The 22,178-nt window shown below is 47.8% G+C and overlaps 1 protein-coding gene across 6 annotated transcripts in view; it reads right to left on the bottom strand.

The window, feature by feature from the left end:
- Positions 1-6,246: 6,246 nt before the first annotated feature.
- Positions 6,247-22,178, bottom strand: part of As3mt (arsenite methyltransferase) — a 200,719-nt gene continuing 184,787 nt past the window's right edge. For 4 of the 6 annotated variants that reach the window (XM_076563252.1, XM_076563248.1, XM_076563250.1 and 1 more), the window contains 2 exons: positions 8,088-8,233; positions 6,247-6,866 (listed from right to left, as the gene is read on the bottom strand). In XM_076563252.1, the coding sequence (XP_076419367.1) occupies positions 6,860-6,866; positions 8,088-8,233 (153 nt within the window). In that variant the 3' untranslated portion in view covers positions 6,247-6,859. The remainder of the gene's footprint in view (positions 6,867-8,087; positions 8,234-22,178) is intronic. The other 2 variants (XM_076563249.1, XM_006983331.4) reach the window with 1 other exon arrangement.

Here is a 22,178-nt window from a genome sequence, read left to right as displayed (position 1 = left end):
GCCTCCTTTGCTTCCTCTTCCCCTTCTTTTTCAGTTTGGTGGTTTGGTTTGGTTTTGAGAAGGAGTTATACTATTTACCTCAAGCTGGCCCCAAACTCTCAATCTTCCTGCCTCAGCCTCCCAAGTGCTGGGATTACAGGCATGTGCTACCACATCTGGTTAGAGTGTCCATTTTAAAAATATAGCCATATTAAAAGGGGGAGTTGTAAACTGAGGCTATTCTCTGTCCCACCCTGTCCTGCAGCTGCTTCCAAGTAATCACCCAGAGGCTTATATTAATTATAAATGTTTGGCCAATGGCTCACACTTATTACTAGTTAGCTCTTACATTTTAATTAACCCATATTTCTTATCTATGCTTTGCCATGTGGTTCATGGCTTGTTACCTCATTTTCTACAGGTTTTGCTTCCTCAGTGTCTGCCCCAACTCCACCCTTCTTCATCTCCAGTTAGACTGTACTATTTTGGCTATTAGCGAAAACTTTATTTATCAACCAGTGAGAGCAACATATTCACAGCTTGCAGAAAGACCGTCCCACAGCAGGAGTGGCATAAATATGAAAACCTATTGAAGGGACAGAGAGAAAGATGGAAAACCATACTAGCCAATGGGAAAGTAGGGGCAAGGCTGGCGAGGCAACACTAACTTTAGAACAGTTGGGAAGTCAGTTCCGTAGCCCGTGAAAAGGACCAATGGGATTGTTGGGAATTGTTGGGGTTGGTCTGTAATGGGTTGAATACCAAGTTTTAGAGCTGCGGTTTTACTGTATAGGAGTCGGGAGTCATGAGAAGTTCTCAAAGAACTGTGCTATAGAAGATCAAACTGGTGGGTACCAGAACAGTGGCATCAAGGCCAATGGTTTAGGAGTTTAGGGAACTCCACTTTTTGTTTATTCCTGTGTGTGTGTGTGTGTGTGTGTGTGTGTGTGTGTGTGTGTGTGCATTTGATGTACATATTTATGAAGGGGTATGCACATATGACTAGAGAATATGTGCGCACTTAAAGGCCAGAGGTCAACACTGGGTGTTTTCCTTTATCACACTCCACTGAACTAAGGCTCACTAATTCAGCAAGGCTGCCTGACCAATGGCTCCAGGGATCCAGCTGTCTCCGCGTGCCCAGCACTGGGGTTACTGACCAGCTCCGCCACACCTGACTTTTACAGAGGTGCTGGTGATCTGAACTCAGGTCCTCATACTTGTGGGCGAGCACTTTACTGACTGAGCATCTGCAAGTCCAAATTTGAGGAACTCCTGCAGAAACCATCTTCACGGTTTACAAAGCACTTTCTCATGCACAGTCCTGTGTCACTTAAGGATGTGGACACATCCTGAGTAATGAGTCACTGGGGCATTTTGTCACTATGTAAGTGTCAAATGCACTTAAACTGACCTAGATGCTGCAGGTTAGTCACTCCATGTGGCCTCTTGTGGCAGGTTTGAGATGTGAGGCTCTACCAGACTCAGGTAGCATATTGTCTTCCAGTACGCTTTTTTCTTAAATAAGTAAAAGGAATACACCTCAAAATAACAACAAAAAGTATAGTAAAAAGCTAGGCATGGTGGCACTCAAGAAGCTGACACAGGAGAATGATGAGTTCTAGGTCAGCTTGGATCACAAAGCAAGAGCCTGCTTCAAATATATAGATATATGAGATCAATAAAGCCAGGAGCATAGTTATTAATTCCCATTATCAGGCATCACGTACTACATGGAATTGTGAGTACTCCACTGCTCCATGAGTGGCAGGGGGTAGGTTTGCTTATTCCTGCAGCATCACAAACATGCCAGCGGTGTGCTGTCCTACGACATTTGACATGTGTTACCAAGCAATGGGAATTGTCCGGCTCCACATTATAATCTTTTTGAATGTGTGGGTATATGTGTGTGCCCATGTGAATTTGTATGCATCACATGCTTACAGGTGCCCTCAGAGACCAGAGGACATTTGGTCACCAGGAGATGGAGTTACAGACGTTTGTGAGTTACCTGATGTGGGTGCTAGGAACCGCACCCAGGTCCTCTGGAGGAGAAGCACTCTAGTGCTAAGTCATCTCTCCAGCCATCTCTATTACAGTCTTAAGGGGCCACCATCACGTCTAGTACATCCTTGACCCAACTGTCACTTCAGGGTACAAAGATCTATTACTTTAAATTGCCCCTTCTCCAGCCACAGATAGGACAGGAACAAAGACCAGTATCGCATGCCACAAGAGTCCCCAAGAGACTAGGATGGGACACCATAGCTTCCATTCAGGAAGTCCATACCGAATCACAAGCTGCTGTCCCCAGAGTCCCAATAGGAATTAGGAATTTCAGAACAAGCATGCAGCTTCCCAGGTTGGCCTAGACTCCTGATCATAGGCCAGGGTTCCTGATATAGTCCATTTAACTCTTAAAAATATTTAAGCTGAGGCACTGTGCCCATAGTCCCTACACTAGGGAGACTGAGACAGGAAGATCATCTCACATAGCCTGTCTCAAAAAACAAAATAGGGGCTGGAGGGTTGACTCAGGGGGTTAGAGCGCGTGCAGAGGACCCAGGTTTGGTTCCCAGCACTCACCTGAGGGCTCACAGCCATCAGTAACTCTAGCCCCAGAGGATCCAATGCCCTCTCTGGCCTCCACAGACACCAGGCACACATGGTGCTTCTGCATACACAGATGAAACACTCATACACATAAAAATGTACTAATGTTGAAAAATCACCCCCAAACCAGACAATGGTGGCACATGCCTTTAATCCCAGCATGCAGGAGGCAGAGGTAGGCAGATCTCTGAGTTCAAGGCCAGCCTGGTCTACAGAGTGAGTACCAGGACGGCCAGAGCTATACAGAGAAATCCTGTCTCAAAAAACCAAATAAATAAATGAAAGAAAGAAGCATAATAGCATAATACACTGAGCTATATATGCCCCCCTTTGAGACAGGGTATCTCTGTGTGTACAGCCCCATCATTCGGATAATTTCCATATTCACAGATGCAACTTTTCCTTCCACGAAATTTGAAAAGGCAGCCCCGAGAAGGGGGAGGAAGGGAGCTGGTTCTCAGCAAAGACATGCTCTGGTCATGTGGCCTGGTTGATCCATGCAGAATAAAGAATCTCCAAGCTGGGCAGTGGTGGCGCATGCCTTTAATCCCAGTACTTGGGAGGCAGAGCCAAGTGGATCTCTATGAGTTCGAGGCCAGCCTGGGCTACAGAGTGAGATCCACGACAGGCACCAAAACCACACAGAGAAACCCTGTCTTGAAAAAAAAAAAAGCACCACTTTTAACAGGTGGTACTGACTCCGTGAGTTTCTGCTACATTATTTAAGAGGAAGAATAAAGATATCTAAGGTATCTCCTTCATGGTGCTTCCATAGGTAGATCCAGTTGAAAGGAATAATAAGGTTAATTGATAAAAAGGAAGTAAGGACAGTTAATAAAAGATGAATGGGGAGGCTCAGAAGCCACACCAGTCATCCTGCACTTAGCGTGCAGATCCTCCCTCCCCATCACTTGACATTTGAGGTGCTGCATTCTAAAGGAAGCTCATTTACCATTCACAAAGGAAGCTATGCGGGAGAAGCTTGTTAACTCTGGGGACAGAGGCGAAACTGTCCAGGCCAGGTCACCTGACACAGAGAGGCTCTGAGCTATATGTCAAATTTCCATAAGCAGCCCGGTCCTCGGGTTCCCTCCTGTGAGCCTCCCTGCCACGCTCCACAAGCTGCTTGGCTGCTGCTTGTAATGAATTAAAGATATGTCACAGGTTATCATCAGGATTGTATAATTCCAGCTTCGCCTTTGCAAATGAGTTCAGTCTGGGAGCTGGGGAGATAACTCAGTGAGTAGAACGCTCGCCACACAAATATGAAGGCCTGAGTTGGATCACTCAGATAAAGTAAATAAATTGTGTGTGTGAGCGTGCATGTGCGTGCGTGCGTGTGTGTGTGCGTGCGTGCGTGCGTGCGTGCGTGCGTGCGTGCGTGCGTGCGTGTGTGTGTGTGTGTGTGTGTGTGTTAAAGCTGGGCATGGTGGCTTTGCCGACAATCTCAGCCCTGAGGTAGAGAGAAGCAGACCCCAGGAGCTCACTAGCTAGCAAGTCCAGCTTACTCAGCAAGCTCCAGATCAGTTAGAGACCCTGACTCAAAGAAATGAAGGTGGACAGTGCCCGAGGAATGACGACACCCAAGGCAGACACCCAAGACCCCTCCACACACACAGAGTTCAATGAAAGCTCTCTCCTGGATCCTAGAACACAATCTACAAAAGAGCCCTTTTACAACCCAAGTTGTGGTAGGTAGTTGAAGACATCTGATTACTCACAGGAGTCAAGACATGTGCCCACAGTGTTTAGAATCACACTGAGTTGTTTTAATCTCGGTCTGGACTGGGACTGGGGCTCAGTAAGTCAAGCGGTTGCTACCCCAGCGATGAGGACCCTAGTTTGAATCTCCAGTACTCACATTAAAGCAGGCCACAGTGTCACAGGTTTCCATAACCCCAGCTGCTGCTGCTGGCTAGCTGCCTAGTGAGACAGCAAACTTTGGGTTCGGCGAGAGACCCCGTCTCAAGGGAATAAAACAGAGATAAGAGCAGGGCACCCTCCTCTGGCCTCCACAAGCACGCCAGTGCATTACAAATGCACACAAATAAATAAAAACAAACAAATGCCTTTTTGAATTAAGAATGATGGGCTGGAGAGATGGCTCAGCAGTTAAGAGCACTGGCTGTTCTTGCAAAGTTTGGTTTCCAGCATCCATTCCAGGTGGTTCACAACCGCCTGGAGCTCCAGCTCTAGGGGTCTGATGCCACCTCTGGACACACACAGCATACACTTACAGACACACATAAACTCTTAAAAGTACTTAAGAATGGCCCATGAAAGCTTCTTTTCTCCCCCTCCTTAGTTTAGAAAAACCGATACCTCTCCAGACTCAGGCCCCGGTCACCGTGACAGGGTTAAATGCATCAAGAAAGCTGAGATCATCAGTACACACTAGACCACTGCGGTGCCTCCCTCAGAACGGGGGAAGAAAGCTGAGATCAGCCAGCATGCCAAGTACACTGGCTCCTTCTGTGGCAAGACCAAGACAAAGAGACGGGCCGTGGGCATCGGGCACTGTGGTTGCCACATGTGAACAGTGGCGTGATGCCCGGACCTTCGACACTGCTTCTGCTGTTACAATCAAGTCTGCCACCCGAGAACCGACGGAGCTAAAAGACCAGCAGAAGTTGCCCTTTCAGACCCCCCTAGCCTGCAACAAATGTGTTAGTTTATGTAAAAATAAAGAAAGAAGCCGGATGGCGGTGGCGCACGCCTTTAATCCCAGCACTTGGAGGCAGAGCCAGGTGGATCTCTGTGAGTTCGAGGCCAGCCTGGACTACAGAGCGAGATCCAGCACAGGCACCAAAACTACACAGAGAAACCTTGTCTCAAAAAACAAACAAAAAGAAAAAGGAAAAAGATGAAAGGCAGCTCTAAGCAACCTTTTCTCTTTATCGTGTCCCTCTGGAAGGATCATCCTGCACTCAGGGAGCATGCAGTGTGTTCAACCACACTGGTCTCACACTGCAGGAGGTTGTAATTGGGCACATAAGGAACTCTAGCGCCACTTCAAGGTTACTGAGGCAAACTGGGCTGGAAAAAAACTGTCTGTCAAAGTCAAGGATGAGAGCTGAACCCACTCGGAATTCTGAGACTTTCCTTGAACTCATAGAGATCCACCTGCCTCTGCCTCTGCCTCCCAAGTGCTGGGATTAAAGGTGTGCACCACCACTGCCCAGTGAGGTCTCTTTTAAAAGATGAATCTGCCCTTAGAATTCATCCCAGTGTTTTATGGGCCTGCACAGTCTTAAATTCCTAATTGAAATTTCGTGGACCATGCTAACCCCATCTCAGCCCTGTTGCCCAAACCAGAGAACAAATCTAGAGCTCCCTGCATGCCTGGCAAGGATTCGACCAGCTCCATCTCCAGCCCCAGGCTTGTTTAAAGTGTGAATTATCAGCTCCTGATGAGAAGGACCAAGACTTCTGTGTCCCTTCAACTTACTGCCATTGGTCCTCCCCTTTAATGCTCATAACTTCTTTAATATGAGACCTAGAAACAAATCCTGCATTTCCCTAAAAGTTTAATCAGATATATTATTTATATATATTTATAAAGGGGTAGGAAGCCTATTCGCATCTCTTAGTTCTACTTTAAAAAAAAAAAACACTAGTTAAGACAGATCAGGCCAGTCACTATGATGTCAATCATCAGAGTGAACTACGGTCAAATTTATTATTCATTTTATTCTTCATTCAATTACAGAAAGAAGAAAAGGTTGAAGACAGGGAACTGAAGAGTATTCCTACCAAATTTGACTTGACAATCTTTTGGCATAGTTAGTGTAAATTTAGTAGGGATTCTGCTTCCTGAGTAAATACAGAGAAAAATGCAGATGTGTCCTGTGGTAGGCCAGAAGGAAGATGTTCTCCCACCATCCTCCTCCAATTTTAATAAGCTTCCAAGTTCTACTTCTGACCACTAGGTGGCACCAGAACTCTGAAATAGTGAAATAGAAAAACTAGTGATTTGCTGTGAACCTAAGATTAATACCTTCTAAAACTAAACTCACACCGGAGTAATCACACTAGTAATCTAGATTGTGGCGCCTTTGCCATCTTCCCGTAATCTCTGCACGGGGGAAGAGTGGGTTTAAAAGCCTATGTGAGTCGTTCTTTTGCGGCCTGCTGCTCTTGCGGTGAGCTCCGCGCTGGCCTTCGATCTAGCAGCTTTTCTTTTTGCCACAGCAGCCTCCAGCGCCGTCGGGTGCATGTCTGGGCTTCCCCTTGTCAGATTCCTCTGCAAGCTTGAATGGATCTCTGATTATATCCTGTCAAAAGGCAAGACAGAATGAAAGGACAAAGGGGTTTTGATGTACCCGAACTGATATTTCTGTCTGATTTGGGTGATTTCCCAAGGAGGGAGATAAAATGTTACAGTACCATCCAGACCTTGGAGGAGCATCGTCATTCTAGAATTATGATGACCTTTAAAGATAAGCCTGGTGGCACATAATTCTACCCCTGCCCCCAGCAATGGGAAGGTAGAGGCAGGAGGATACAGACTTTAAGGCAGTGAGTTGGAGGCCAGCCTGGGCTACAAACCAAGGAACTAAAGATGGCCCTTTCAGATTTACCCTCTAGGGTAAATTTTACTCTAAAGACTGTTCAAGGTAGGGGGAGTTAACTCCTGTTTGTTTTTGTTTTGGAGACAGAGTTCCAGTGTACCCCAGGCTGGCCTCCAACTCACTATGATACTAAGGGATTACTGAGATTCCACATATATGCCACTACCAATTTACGTTGTACTGAGGATTGAACCCGGGGCTCTGTGTGTGCAGACAATCACTCTACCAACTGAACTAGATCTCCAGCCCCAGAGTGGCTTAATTGCTGTTGTATTGAGACAGGCTTACGCCGTAGCCCAGGTTTACCCAGAACTCTTGGTGATCCTCCTGCCTCAGTATCCTAAGTGCTGAAGCTACCATACCCTGTTTAAAAGTAGTTTCTGCTGGGCCAGGAGAGTTCAGTACACCCGACTGAGTCTGCCCTGTGAGATTCTCAGAAGCACGTGCCTTTTTACCTTTGGAACTAAAATTCTGAAATGCTAAAACTTCCCTGCCTATGCCTTAGTCTCCGGAAACATGCACATAAGACAAGAAGTTCAGCTGGAGGTGCCAGTACACCCATGGGTGTCCAGATTAGAGATGGCCATGCACGGTCACTGTCCTTAGAGCACAGAGTACAGCTCTCTAAGGAGACACAGTTGTCTTTAGTTTTCCTTTTATCTCCAAATGAGCTGCTTCTTACATCAGCCCCGGTGGACCAGGAGCCAGCGGGGGCCAAAGATAAGGAACCAGGGGCACGAACAAGTCTCCTTAGGGGAGATAAGCTGCTAAGTTCGCACTCCCGCTATGACTGACGGGCATTCCAACAGGAGCATGGACGGCCCTTATAGAGACTGACGGCCTCGTTCGAATGGTGGTCACGCCCTTGCTTGCCCTCAGTTTCCACTTTTCGTTTATGTTAAGGGTTTCTTATTATTATCTTACCAGTATGGGTGTTTTCCTTGAATGAATGTCTGTGCACCACAAGTGTGCAATGCCTGTGGGGACCAGAAGTCAGATCCCCCAGAACTGGAGTTACAGGTGGTTGTGAGCTGCCATGTGGGTGCTGGGAACCAAACCTGGGTCCTCTGCTATAGAAACAAGTGCTCTTATTAGTGAGCCATCTGTCTGTCCATCCTATTTCCACCTTTCTAACGTCAAAAGGTCACCCTGGACCTGGGCTTTGTATCCAGCAGAACAGCAGGGCTGCTGCTCCTGCCGCCAGGGGCCCTCACCTCCACAGCACGCCTTTCTCTCTGGGGCACCGGGGGCCCTCACCTCCACAGCACGCCTTTCTCTTTAAGGCACCGGGGACCGTCACCTCCACAGCACGCCTTTCTCTTTGGGGCACCGGGGGCCCTCACCTCCACAGCACCCCTTTCTCTCTGGGGCACCGGGGACCCTCACCTCCACAGCACGCCTTTCTCTCTGGGGCACCGGGGGCCCTCACCTCCACAGCATGCCTTTCTCTTTAGGGCACCGGGGGCCGTCACCTCCACAGCACGCCTTGTCACCTCCACAGCACGCCTTTCTCTTTGGGGCACCGGGGGCCCTTACCTCTACAGCGCGCCTTTCTCTCTGGGGCACCGGGTCCCTCACCCCCACGGCACGCCTTTCTCTTTGGGGCACCGGGGGCCCTCACCTCCACGGCACGCCTTTCTCTCTGGGGCACCGGGGGCCCTCACCTCCACGGCACGCCTTTCTCTCTGGGGCACCAGGGGCCCTCACCTCCACAGCACGCCTTTCTCTCTGGGGCACCGGGGGCCCTCACCTCCACAGCACCCCTTTCTCTCTGGGGGACCGGAGGCCCTCACCTCCACAGCACGCCTTTCTCTCTGGGGGACCAGAGGCCCTCACCTCCACAGCACGCCTTTCTCTCTGGGGGACCGGAGGCCCTCACCTCCACAGCACGCCTTTCTCTCTGGGGGACCGGGGGCCCTCACCTCCACAGCACGCCTTTCTCTTTGGGGCACCGGAGGCCCTTACCTCCACAGCACGCCTTTCTCTCTGGGGCACCGGGGGCCCTCACCTCCACAGCACGCCTTCTCTCTGGGGGACCGGGGGCCCTCACCTCCACAGCACGCCTTTCTCTCTGAGGCACTGATGGTTTATGGTAAGCAGACTTAGCCACTCTTCTCTTTGACTCATACAAATCATTTCCAGAGGCCAGGAGAAGGCTCAGGGGGAAAAGCGCTCACCGCAGAAGCATGAGGGCCTGAGTTTAGATATGAGCATCTACATAAAAGGCCAGACATGGCTGCACATGCCTGTAACTCCAGCACTGAGCAGAGTGGAGACAGGAGGATTCCTGGAGTTCACTGGTCATCCAGTCTAGCTGAAACGATGAGCTGCAGGTTCAGTGCATGAGCCTGTCCCCCAAAAATAGGGCCACGGGTGATAGAGACAGATACCAGACGTTTACCTGTACTCTCGGCACATGCACACACAGGCATGTCCACCTGTGTGTGCATATATATACACACATGTGCTGTGGGATGTTCTGTATGGCAAATGTGTTGCTCTGATTGGTTAGCAAATAAAACACTGATTGGCCAGTAGTCAGGCAGGAGGAAGTATAGGCGGGACAAGGAGGAGAAGCATTCTGGGAAGTGGAAGGCTGAGTCAGAGATACTGCCAGCTGCTGCCATGACAAGCCGCATGTAAAGATGCCAGTAAGCCATGAGCCACATGGCAAGGTATAGATTTATAGAAATGGGTTAATTTAAGATATTAGAACAGTTAGCAAGAAGCCTGCCACGGCCATACAGTTTGTAAGCAATATAAGTCTCTGTGTTTACTTGGTTGGGTCTGAGCAGCTGTGGGACTGGTGGGTGAGAGAGATTTATCCTAACTGCAGGCCAGGCAGGAAAACTCTAGCTACACACATGCACACACATGCATACACCATATACACATACACACAAATGATTTTTCATACCCTTCGTCCCTTTTGGTGTTCTATCTACTAATAGGAACTTATCAACATCATTTCCAAATGTGTGTTTCTGGTCCTGAAAGACTAGAAGGAAATGGGAGTTGGGGGCACCTGAACAAGCATCCCTTTGCAGCACAAGCCCCTGTGATTCTGGAAAAAGGATGCAGGGGTACAGCATGCTGGTTTAAATGCCCACTCTAGAAGCAGATGTGTGTTCTAACTTCTAGCTGTGCGGTCTTAGATGAGGAAATTCATCTCCCTGCATCTCAGCTTCTTCATCGGTAGGAGGAGCATCACAAAGGTCATTGTGAGGACTACACAGCACCTTGAACACGTGACTGTCCCATATCTTGGCACTGCTAAATTGTCCCACCTGCTCATGTTATCACCGCCACCATCCCGGCTGCAGCAGGACATTCCGGCACGAGCCGGCTTGCATCATTGCAGATGCTGCCTTGTCTTAACAATGTAACTCTTTGATTTGATACAAGGTCTCCTATAATCCTGGCTGCCCTTGAATATGTAGCTGGGGATGGCCTTGAACTCCTGATCTTCCTGCCTCCATCTCTCACTCTAGGCACATGCCGTCACACCCAGCAATAATGTAACTTTTGAAATGGCTAAACTATACTTTACTTGTCAGGATTTAAAAAAAAAAAGAAACAGGGTTAGAGAGGTAGCTCAATGGGAGTGTGCTTGCCTCGTGTGCACAACATCATGAGTTCAATCCCCAGCAATGGAAAAGAGAGAGAGAGAGAGAGAGAGAGAGAGAGAGAGAGAGAGAGAGAGAGAGAGAGAGAGAGAGAGAGAGAATGAATATACAGAGGAGGAAGAGGAGGAGGTCTCAAGTCTTCCACAAGCCAATCACAAACCAGCATCATGCACGCCTCCGTGGCAGCTGCTGGAGGACAAATACAATTTCCTGCAGGCCCAGTACAGCAGGGTTTATCATCAAGTTTCCCCATAAAAATGTGAAGTATCTCCTCCTCCAAGAGAGTGCAAGGCTAGGTCTCTAGGTCACACAGCTGTTTCATCCTGATGCCCGGCTGCAAACAGAACCAGAAGAGCTACAACTTGAGAGAGATAGTGTGTGTGTCTACCTCTTTCTACGCCTCTAACCTTACTTTGAAAGTGGGAAAACATGACACCAAGTAAGATCCTAGCTTGCTGCTGGGTGGGCTGGAAGCAAAGGGTGAGATAAGAAATAGGTCCGAGCTGTTATCTTGCAGTGAGAATGGATGCGGAAGGCTGGAATACCTAGGAAGAGAGGCTTGAGGGAGAAACTGAGGCTGCTGATGGAGGTTGGTGACTCTGCCTATGAGCCTTGCCTTTTCAGTTGGCATTATAGGAGTCAAGAGGCCAGCAGAAAGGCAGAGCATGTGCCAGTGTGGGAAGGCTGTCCACTCCACTCAAGGAACCACACACTCAGTACTGTATTGATGTACAACGCATGGAGCCTTGCAGGCACCACCACATTGAATCTGAAAAGTGAGAGCCTGGAACATGGAGGCTGGGACATTTCTCTGGTGAGAAATAGAGCTGAGAAAATTAATAACAGTGTCAATTCATGTGGCCCTCAGGCAGCACCTGGATAGTGCCCACCACAACCAAAGCAATCATTGTACAGACTGGATCACCGTGGGCATGAGAGAGACATGGCCAAATTGGAGCGTTGGGGGGGAGGGTGCACCTGCCAGGACAAAAGCACCCTGTGAGAAGCCCTGAGGAAGCCCAGGGCACTGCCTGAACTGAGCAGCAACAAACCACTCACACCCAGCACTTCAGGATCTGTGAAGGCATGTTCGTGTACAGAATGGGAAACAGGCTGTCAAAAACACTCCTTGAGAACAGCATGGTCCTTCCCCGCACCTCCTCATTCTACAGAATGTTTCTGATACAGGTCAGGCTATTGCCAACTTGGGACAGACTGATGTCCCAAGATGGCCAGGACAGGGTGTGATCTGTCACCAAGTCTGACAGGAAAAAAAAAGAAATGGCGGGCAGGTGAAGACAACAAGAAAGCGGGTATGACATGGCTTGCTTTGGGCAGCTCTCCTGGGAAGTCAGACCCACAAGCTCCCGGGGTCTCACAAGGCTTTGGGAAGGACCTTAAACCTCCACAAGAGGAACAGCATTGCCTAGGAAGGTGAGCAGGTTCTATAATCCAGCATTCATAACAAAACAAGATGAATCCACCAACTCCCTGGGGCTAGGATAGGGTTGGAGGTGCCTCATAGCAAGAGTTATAGAGAATGACCTGGGTCTCACACGGAGGTGACTGGTTCTCTAAGACAAAGATATGTGGTCACTAAAAGTATACGACTCCAAAGCAAGAACATTCTGTAGGGTTGGAGACAGCTACTGAAGTTTCTAAGGCGAAGCCACGAGAGTACTGAGTACTGTGGTGCTGACTACTGGGAGGCGCCCCAATCCTGGAGGGTACTAAGAGATGGCTGTTCTGTTAGGAAAGACATGCGGAGTCCTGTGGGGGAATCAGGAATCAAGATTTGGGAAGCCAAGGTGGTAGTGAGAGGGGAAGCAAAATGGGACCCTGCTCACCTTTCTGCCCCTAGATGGAGAGTAGGAGAACGCAGAACAAGCCGGGCAGTGGTGGCGCACACCTTTAATCCCAGCACTCGGGAGGCAGAGCCAGGCAGATCTCAGTGAGTTCGAGGCCAGCCTGGTCCACAAAGCGAGATCCAGGACAGGCACCAAAACTACACAGAGAAACCCTGTCTCGAATAAAAAAAAAAGAAAAAAGAAGCAGACCGAGCTATCAGACTGGCATACTGCCATCAGAGAGACAACGAAAGAACCAGAGCGGGCTGGGATGTCACTGCTTGTCCACGGCGTCTCCAACAAGCCACATACAACTTGGAGAATGACTGGAGTACAGGGCGTCAATAAGGTAAGACCTAGTGTCTATGCTGAGGTGTCCATATTACCCAGGGACCCCGAGAAAAGGGCAATCCCCCCGAGCCTGTGTTCACTACACTACACTAGACCCCCGAGACCGGCTACTGTGCCCTCCCTTGGCTCTTTCTCAGGACAGCAGAGTGACTCAGGGCCCCATTCCAAGCTGATATTGCCTGGTCCCACTCTTGTAAAAGTAACCTGGGGAAAGAGGAAGGTGTAGGACACAGTAGGATGAAGGTGTGTCTCTTCTGACCGAGGAGATAGAGAGGTCACTGACTCCAGTAAGATCCAAGGCCCCAGGCCCCCCATGAGGTCCCTAGGGGTAGCCAGATCAGATGAGACCCATTTGTTTCCAGACAGAGTAGGAGATAAAGCACAAGCCTGAGAGCTTCCTGCACCCCTGTGCCCCTGTGCCCTGCATGGTAACAATATACAGACATGTACAGGGATGGCCAAGGTGCAGATTCTGGGCACTCCTCTGCTAAGTTTGCCAAAGCAGCTAGATGTCTGTCACCTGTACAACAAATGGCATGAGCTGGGCTCTCCTGCAAGAACATGAGGTACCTTGCTCTAAGCTCTGGAGGGAGCTGAAACTGGATAGACATCAATTTCACGCCATGTACAATGTCCTAGTACGAAGGTGCAGAACAGACACATTCCTCACTGGTCACATGCAAACTGGCCGACTAGAAAGCCAGAGGGCAGACCCCCACTACGTCTAGGCAGGGGAAGGTATGGAACCCAGTTACTTACAAAACTGCCTCCCCACCCCAGGGCATAGCACTGGGTGGGGTTTAATTTATACTGGAAATGTGAGGTGTGCAGATAGGTCGGTTGGAAACCAAAGCGTCTACATTGCAGCTCAACCTGCCACTGACATCATCTGGCTTTTCAGACAGGAGAAAATCAGGGCAGTCAGCAGGCATTCTGGATGGTATGGTTGCCAGCATGTAGGCACGACAGACGGTCAAGCACGCTGATGACTGGGCAGTATACAAAGAACAACGTCACGGATGGCACAGTAGTAAGCAAAACAAGCACCTACTGGCGTCACCAAGTCTTTCCTCTGAGGAAGATCACCAAGGTCTTGAGAACCTGTGCCAGACTGACAATACAGAAGCAGCCACTTCCCAGGACACACTGTTAGGGGTAATACCCAAACACATTGTGACATTTTTGTCTGCCACAGAACCCTTACGCAGCAGGCTTGGTGGAGTGCTGTGGAACAATCTGTACACTGTAAATATGTATTGCTCGTATTGGTCAATAAAGAGCTGACTGGCCAATGACTAGGCAGAATAAGGTTAGGCGGGAGAACCAGACTAAGAGAATGCTGAGAAGAAGAAGGGTGGAGTTAGAGGAGATGCCATGAGACGCAGAGCGAGCAGGATGGGAAGAAGTACATACATGAGGCAAATGAGCCTCAGGGCAGCACATAGATTAATAAAAATGAGTTCAATTATAAGAGCTAGCTAAAAATGAGCCTAAGCTATTGACCAAGCATTTATAATTAATAACAAGTCTCTGTGTGGTTATATGGGGAGTGGCTGGCAGGACAGAGATGATTGGAGGTCTAGATGGAAACCCTGCCTACAAAGGAGAAAGAAAAGTTTGTTAAAGCAACAGATTCAGACCCTGCGAGGCTCATCTCTGTTGGGTTAAGCTGAAGTCCCTAGAGAACATTAATCATTTAAAACACCTCTTGCTGCCATATCTGATCCTTATGAGTACCTGGGGGCTCTGAGTCCTGCCCCAAAGACCATCCATTTCCAAGCTGGGTTCTATGGAGTTAATACAAAGACAGACGGCCTGGCTATTTCATTCACTGTAAGCATTAAATCCAAGTACTCACACCGGTAACCTCAGCACCCGGTAAAGTGGAGGCAGGAGAATGCTGAGTTCGAGACTAGATTGGGCTACAAGGCAAGCCCACATCAAAAAAGATCTAAATAAAGCCGGGCAGTGGTGGCGCATGCCTTTAATCCCAGCACTGGGGAGGCAAAGCCAGGCGGATCTCTGTGAGTTCGAGGCCAGCCTGGTCTACCAAGTGAGTTCCAGGAAAGGCGCAAAGCTACACAGAGAAACCCTGTCTTGAAAAACCAAAAAAAAAAAAAAAAAGATCTAAATAAACAATAAATGCAGAGATGGGGAACAATATGGTAGCTTCAGGTGGCTTGTTGCCCTGGTAGGCTAGCTATTCCCCCTCCAGTATTAGGTGTCTCCAGCACTTTCAACTCAGTCCTTATTAATCTCTTATAGCCCCCATTTTGCTATAAATTTGCATTCAGACTTCCATTCATCACTGTGGTCTTTAGTTGGGTTTTTGTTTTGTTTTGTTTTGTTTTTTGCTAGTTTGGTGTGTGTGTATGTGTGTGTGTGTGTGTGTGTGTGTGTGTGTGTGTGTGTGTGTGTGTCCTGGAAGTGGGGCTATTAGCAAACCTAAATTAATGCCTAGTCAGTTTCTTACCCTTTTTGTGGGAGATAAGCTAAACTGTCAGTTTGTTCAGCGACTCCGCAGAAAAGGTGGATTATGTCTTGATGCACATTCCTGTTACTTGCCCACGTGTCTGGCTTCCTCTCATATAGCACATCTATGGCTGCTGTGGACTCTCTTTACAAGTTGAACAAATGGCCTCACAGCACGCTGCCAGCACAGTGCTAACACCCCTTGCAGGATCAGGGTGTACTGTGGCAGAGGAAGGCACATGAAATAGAAAGAATTATAAGGAATGTTGTGATTGGTCTCGGAGCTGAGCAGTGGTGGCACCTGCCTTTAATCCCAGCACTAGGGGGCAGAGGCAGGTGGATCTCTGTGAGTTCAAGGCCAGCCTGGTCTACATAGTGCATCTCAGGACAGCCAGGGCTACAAAGTAAGACCCTGTCTCAAAAAACAACAACAACAAAAAGACTGATCTTCGTATGACTGCAGCCATCTTCAGCTGTAACTACCATGGTTATTAACCCAAAGTACCCTAAGTATCAGCATTGCCTGCAGTTTTCCAATAAATATAACAGATGAAAACCATTAGAGCATCATAGAGAGCATCGGTACCCAGCTCCATTAGAGCATCATAGAGAGCATCAGTACCCAGCTCCATTAGAGCATCATAGAGAGAGAGCATCAATACCCAGCTCCATTAGAGCAGCATAGAGAGAGAGCATCAATACCCAGCTCCAAGATGCACTGGCCACTTTGATAAATTCCTAAGATAAAACAGACATATCCTGGCTACTGTAAAGTCACTTCTGTCATTTTCCACAGACACTCCTCTTTCTGGCCCACATTTTAGGGTTCCAACCAATATTGCTGCTGCCTAGGACCACACTTCTGTCAGTAAGACCATCAATAAACTGTACTGTGTGCAGGCCTGGATCTGTCTGCTCTCCCTCAGCACCTCACATCAGTCCTTAGACACTAGGACTCAGTGGTCTCACAGCAGGTCTCTAATATACCTGATTCTCTTAAAGAATGTGACAGGGAAATACCACAAGGCCTAACTGTATATCGATGCATGCTCACTGTATAAACCATAATACAATACAAACAACAGAAAAGGAGAAAGGTTTGGATAAAGATAATTTCTGAGACCAGAGTAAAGGGCACATGGGAGAACAATTATATGGGAGAACAATTATAGAATCCTGAAAAGAAGGCCGGGCACAGTGGTGGCACACACCTTTAATCCCAGCACTCGGGAGGCAGAGCCAGGCAGATCTCTGTGAGTTTGAGATCAGCCAGTTCTACAAAGGAACTTCCAGGACAGCCAAGGCTACACAGAGAAACCCTGTCTCAAAAAAAAAAAAAAAAAAAAATGACACAAGGCAACATTCAACATTTCAAAATAGTGAAGAAATGGTGATTATTTAATAAACAAAGCAAATCCTGGATTAGGTGATGTTTGGACTAGTTGATATTTGGAATGAAATGTTATAGGCTCTGTAGTTAAGAAACAGGACCCCAAAGTTTCTTCTACCAGAAAATTATTCATTATGTCCACAGGCTTCTAGGGAATTATTATCCAAATACTAGAGTCCCCAAATATTTCAAGGTTGAGGCTTCTATACATTTTTGGCTTGTCTCCCATGTATGGCCACATACATTTTTATTGGATGCTTTAAGTTACTGGGCAATAGCAGCGAGAATGAGATGGGGGAGGAGGAGGTAAGGGGGTGTGGGAGAGATGCGGTCAGTCTGCACCCACAGACGGGAGTGACTGACCACCCCACATGCGCACACACGGACACCGACCAGCCCACGTGGCTGTTTCCTGGGCTTTTCTCTTCTTAGTCCTTAGGGGCTCCCTCCTTCCCCAACCACAAATAGTCACTTTGAATCTAGCATGGTGGTCCATGTCTGTAATCCAGAAATTGGGAGGTAGAGACAGGATACCAATCTGGGCAACATAAAATTGTCTCAAAAGAAAAAAAGGGGGGGGGGTGTCACACTTCTATTTTAAATTTTCGCTTTAGGTAGATTCGGTTCTCAGCACCTACATGGTGGGTCCCAACCATCTGTGACACCAGTTCCAAGGGATGCAAGACTGTCTTCTGACCTCCACAAGCACCAGGCACACACATGGTGCACAGACATCATACATGCAGGCAAAACACTCATACACATAAAATAAAATAAATAACAAGTCTTTTTATTTATGACTAGAATGCAGTATTTACTGGTGGCATGATTGAGGAGGGAGAGCCCTGTGGAAGCCCGCCTAAATGAATGCCCATCACCTGTCTAGGAAATCATGCGTGACCCCACAGCCGTTGGCCATGAGACAACATGAGACAACATGTTTTCAGACTCAGTCTCATTGAACTTCTAAAAGCCCCACTTCTCTAAGACATGGATCTTCTGGTGGTCTGAGAACCTAAACTTGGTCCCGCATAGGACCTCTATCACATGTTCCATGCTCTGCAGCTTGGCACAAATGGATGCGATGATCTGGCCATAGCAAACTTTCGCCCACTGTGCCCAAGGCCTTCCTAAAGGCACATTGCACCCTTGCCTGCAACCCTGACAGAGTGGTCATAAGATCAAATACATGAACTTCACATGGAAAAGGTTGTCTCCAAGGCTCCTTGGGGCAACCCACTCAAGCAACAGGCTACATATACCATCACCCTATCGCAATATTTATGCTAAACTAAATTCCAAGATGTGAAAGCCAAGCCATAAAAAAAGGAAGAGAATCTTCATAACAGATTTGACAATAGATTCTTAGACATGCTCCAGGAAGTACCAACAACTAAAGAAAAAAACAAATGAGTTACTCGAAACCAAACTTAAAAACCTTTTGTGCAACCAGGAATACTATCAAGACAGTAATAAGCCATATATCTGACAAGGCCTGGTATTCAGAACACACATGCCCAAGTCTGGGGTGTAGGTCAGTGGTCAGAGCTTGCCTGCAGTGTGTAAGGTCCCGGGTTTAACGCCAGTACCACAAAACAAAACAGACAGAATACAAACATTAAAAAAAAAAAAAAAAAAAAAAAAACCTCTTACAACTCAAGAGCAAAAGGCAACCAACCCAATTTAAAAATGGGCCAAGACATGATGAGCCATTTCCTCAAAGATACACAAACTGCCACTAAACACAGAGAAAGGTTCAACACTGGTAAGCTAGAAACTCAGATCAAAGCCACACAACTTGCCCCCCACGTTCCGTTCCCAGCACCCACAAGGTGCCTCACCACCCTCTTAACTCCAGTTCCAGGGGACCAGATGCCTTCTTCTGACCTCTGCAGGCACCAGGCACATACGTGGTCCACAAACACATACAATCAGAACATTCATATGCAAAAAAACAAAATTAAAACAATCTAACATTAAAAAACAAATGAATAAGCCAGGCGCACGCCTTTAATCTCAATACTCCAGAGGCAGAGGCAGGTGGATCTCTGTGAGTTTGAGGCCAGCTTGGTCTACAGAGCAAATCCCAGGACAGGACTGTTACACAGAAAAACCCTATCTCAAAGAAAAATGAGTAAAATTAAAAAAGCCAAATGACTAAACCAGGCCTAACAACAGGTTCAGGTGGTTCATGGAATCATCTCTGGTGTCATGGAAGGAGGCCAGTTTCTTCAGTTCCCGTCTGTCTTTTCCTGCCTCCTGGCTCCTGACCCTTCCAGTATCCGGGAAGCCTTCCTAGCTTTCCTTTCTTAAAAATCTTTCTTAGCAGAACCGCTTGCTGTGGCACAGGGTGGGCACTGGTGTGTACAGCTTTCGTCTGGAAAGCTCCCGTCCTGGTGAGAAGCCATGGCACCTCGAGGCTGCACAGCAGCGGAGAGCTACTGCCCATCAGTACAGACTCACAGGGGTTCCTACTCACGACGGGCCCAGAGAGGCGGGAGAGAACACCTTTAGAGTCTACATTCTGAGGGCACATCTGCACCTCGTGTGACAGAAAGGAGTGTGCAGGGACCTGTTCTTGCTAGTGGCTTGTTTGTTCTGAGTTATCTCCCTAGGCCAGATGGCCCTGGAGGAGACAAGGACAATAAAGGAAGAAAGTGCCTAGACGTGGCCAACTGTTCGGAGGACAAGGGGAGAGGGTAAGAGGTGTTGATAAGGACGGAGGCACTGCCATCACAGATCTCAGGGACAAGGCTGGCCACCTGACAAGAGGGAGGGAACGCTGGGGAATGACCGCCGTTGCTCCCCCTGCTCTGCTGAGACCGCTGGCTGTAGATAAGGGAAGGCAGTTTTCAGGGTATCAGGCCATGGCCTTCTCAGATCACCTGCCTTCTCAGATCACCTGCCTTCTGCAGAAGCACAACGTAGAGATTCAGTTCCGTCCCTGCTCTTGCCACCTGTGGTGACCAGCAACAGGACTGCTGTGTTCCGGCGACGGGGCTGGGATACAAAGTGGTGCAGCTACTGTGGAAAACAGCTCGGTGGTTCTTTACACGCTAGGAATATGCCCGGATGTGGTAGCACATTCCTTTTAATCAAAGTACTCTCGAGGCAGGAACAAGTGGATCTCTGTGAGTTCAAGGCCATCTGGTCTGCATACTGAGTTCCAGGCTGGCCAGGGCTACACAGTGAGATCCTGTCTCAAAAACAAAGAAACAACCAACATCAAAAGCCACCAAAAGTTAGAAATGTAGACAAAACAATTCCGTTCTTAGGTATAGATGCAAAATCTTTGAAAGCAGAAACTCAAGCAAGTATTTGCACATCCATGTTCCTGATAGCACTATTTATCGTCTCCAAGAAGCAGGCCGACACATCCAGTGGAGGACAGATACACAAATGTGCTCTAGCTCTACCCCGAGGAGTGAAGCTCTGATGCATGCTCCCATTGAAGAAGCAGCCTTGGAAACACAGGTGAAAAAGGTCGGATACAGAAGGCCATGTGCGTATGAGTTTGGCCATGTGAAATGTCCAAAAGAGACAGAACCAGAGTCGAAGCCAATCGGCCACTGAGAGCCAGTGGGAAGAGGGCTGGAAATCGCTGTTCAACGGGTATGAGGTACTGAAAGTTCTGGAAGCGGAGAGTGTTAATGACTGTACGACCTTGTGAGTGAACTAAATGCCACCGAGTTACTATTTCTAAAAGTGTAAATTGCCAGGTGGTGGTGGCACACACCTTTAATCCCAGCACTCGGGAGGCAGAGCCAGGCAGGTCTCTGTGAGTTCAAGGCCAGCCTGGGCTACCAAGTGAGCTCCAGGAAAGGCGCAAAGCTACGCAGAGAAACCCTGTCTCAAAAAACAACAACAACAAAGAAAAGCATAAAATGGGGAGCCAATGAAAGGGCTCAGCAGGTAAAGGTGCTCACTGTCAAAGCTGGTGACCTGAGTTCAAATCTCTAAACCCCATGTGATAGAAAAAGAGAACCAACTCCCACAGCCATCCTCTGACCACTGCACACCTACACACACACACACTCAAACACACATTCCCACACACACTCCCACACACTCACACTCCCACACACTCACACACACTCACACACACACACTCACACACACACACTCACACACACTCATACACACACACTCACACACACTCACACACACACACAAATAAACTTATAAATTAATTAATTTAAAACGTTAAAAACACACACGCTGTAGCTAGAGTTTTCTTGCCTTGCCCATAGTCAGGACAAATCTTTGTCACCCGCCAGTCCCACAGCTGCTCAGACCCAACCAAGTAAACAGAGACTTATATTGCTTACAAACTGTATGGCCATGGCAGGCTTCTTGCTAACTGTTCTTATATCTTAAATTAACCCATTTCTACAAATCTATACCTTGCCACGTGGCTCGTGGCTTACCAGCATCTTCACATGCTGCTTGTCCTGGCAAGCGGTTGGCTGGCAGTGTCTCCTTCTACCTTCCTGTTCTTTCTTTTCTCCTCTCTGTTAGTCCCGCCTATACTTCCTGCCTAGCCACTGGCCAATCAGTGTTTTATTTATTGACCAATCAGAGCAACACATTTGCCATACAGAACATCCTACAGTGCACACACTAATAAACATATAAATTAATTAATTAAAAATGTTAAAAACACACTAATAAACATAAATTAATTAATTAAAAATGTTAAAAATCGTTTTTAGTGCTGGAGAGATGCTCAGCACTGGCCGCACCTCCAGAGGACACAGATTCAAGTCCCAGCACCCACATGGCAGCTCATAACTGTCTAAAACTCCAGTCCCAGAGGAACTGGATGCCCTCTTCTGGCCTCTGCAGGCACCAGGCACAAACGTGGTGCACAGACAGACAGACATGTAGACAAAATACCCACAGAAATAAAATCAAATAATAATAGCTTTAAAAATCTCTTCAATTTTCTAAGTGGTTAAATTGGTAAGAATTATTTAATTTTATCTTAGCATTGGCGATTACCAGAAGGAACTGGTATAGGCTGTTTATAATGTTCACCTGGGGCTAGGGTTTGTTTTGTTTTGTTTTTGAGACAAGGTCTTCCTTTGTTTCCCACGTTGGTTTTGAACTCCTGGATTCAAGTAATGCTCCCCCTTATTTTTAGTCAGCAGAGTTATGGATATGTGGTACTGGGTCCAGCATGTAGTGTGTTCGTGTGGTAACTCTGAATCTTTTTGTATCTGGGCCCTTTGGACAGTTTCCCAGAAAGCATATACACAAACACAATTGTAGAGGACTTACAGGTACCTTCCATTCAGTTAACTCACAGGTATTCCCAAAACTCAGAGAT

The sequence above is a fragment of the Peromyscus maniculatus genome, chromosome 1, assembly GCF_049852395.1.
Source record: "Peromyscus maniculatus bairdii isolate BWxNUB_F1_BW_parent chromosome 1, HU_Pman_BW_mat_3.1, whole genome shotgun sequence".
Taxonomy (NCBI): Eukaryota; Metazoa; Chordata; class Mammalia; order Rodentia; family Cricetidae; genus Peromyscus; species Peromyscus maniculatus.
This window is presented reverse-complemented; position numbering and strand designations above follow the sequence as displayed.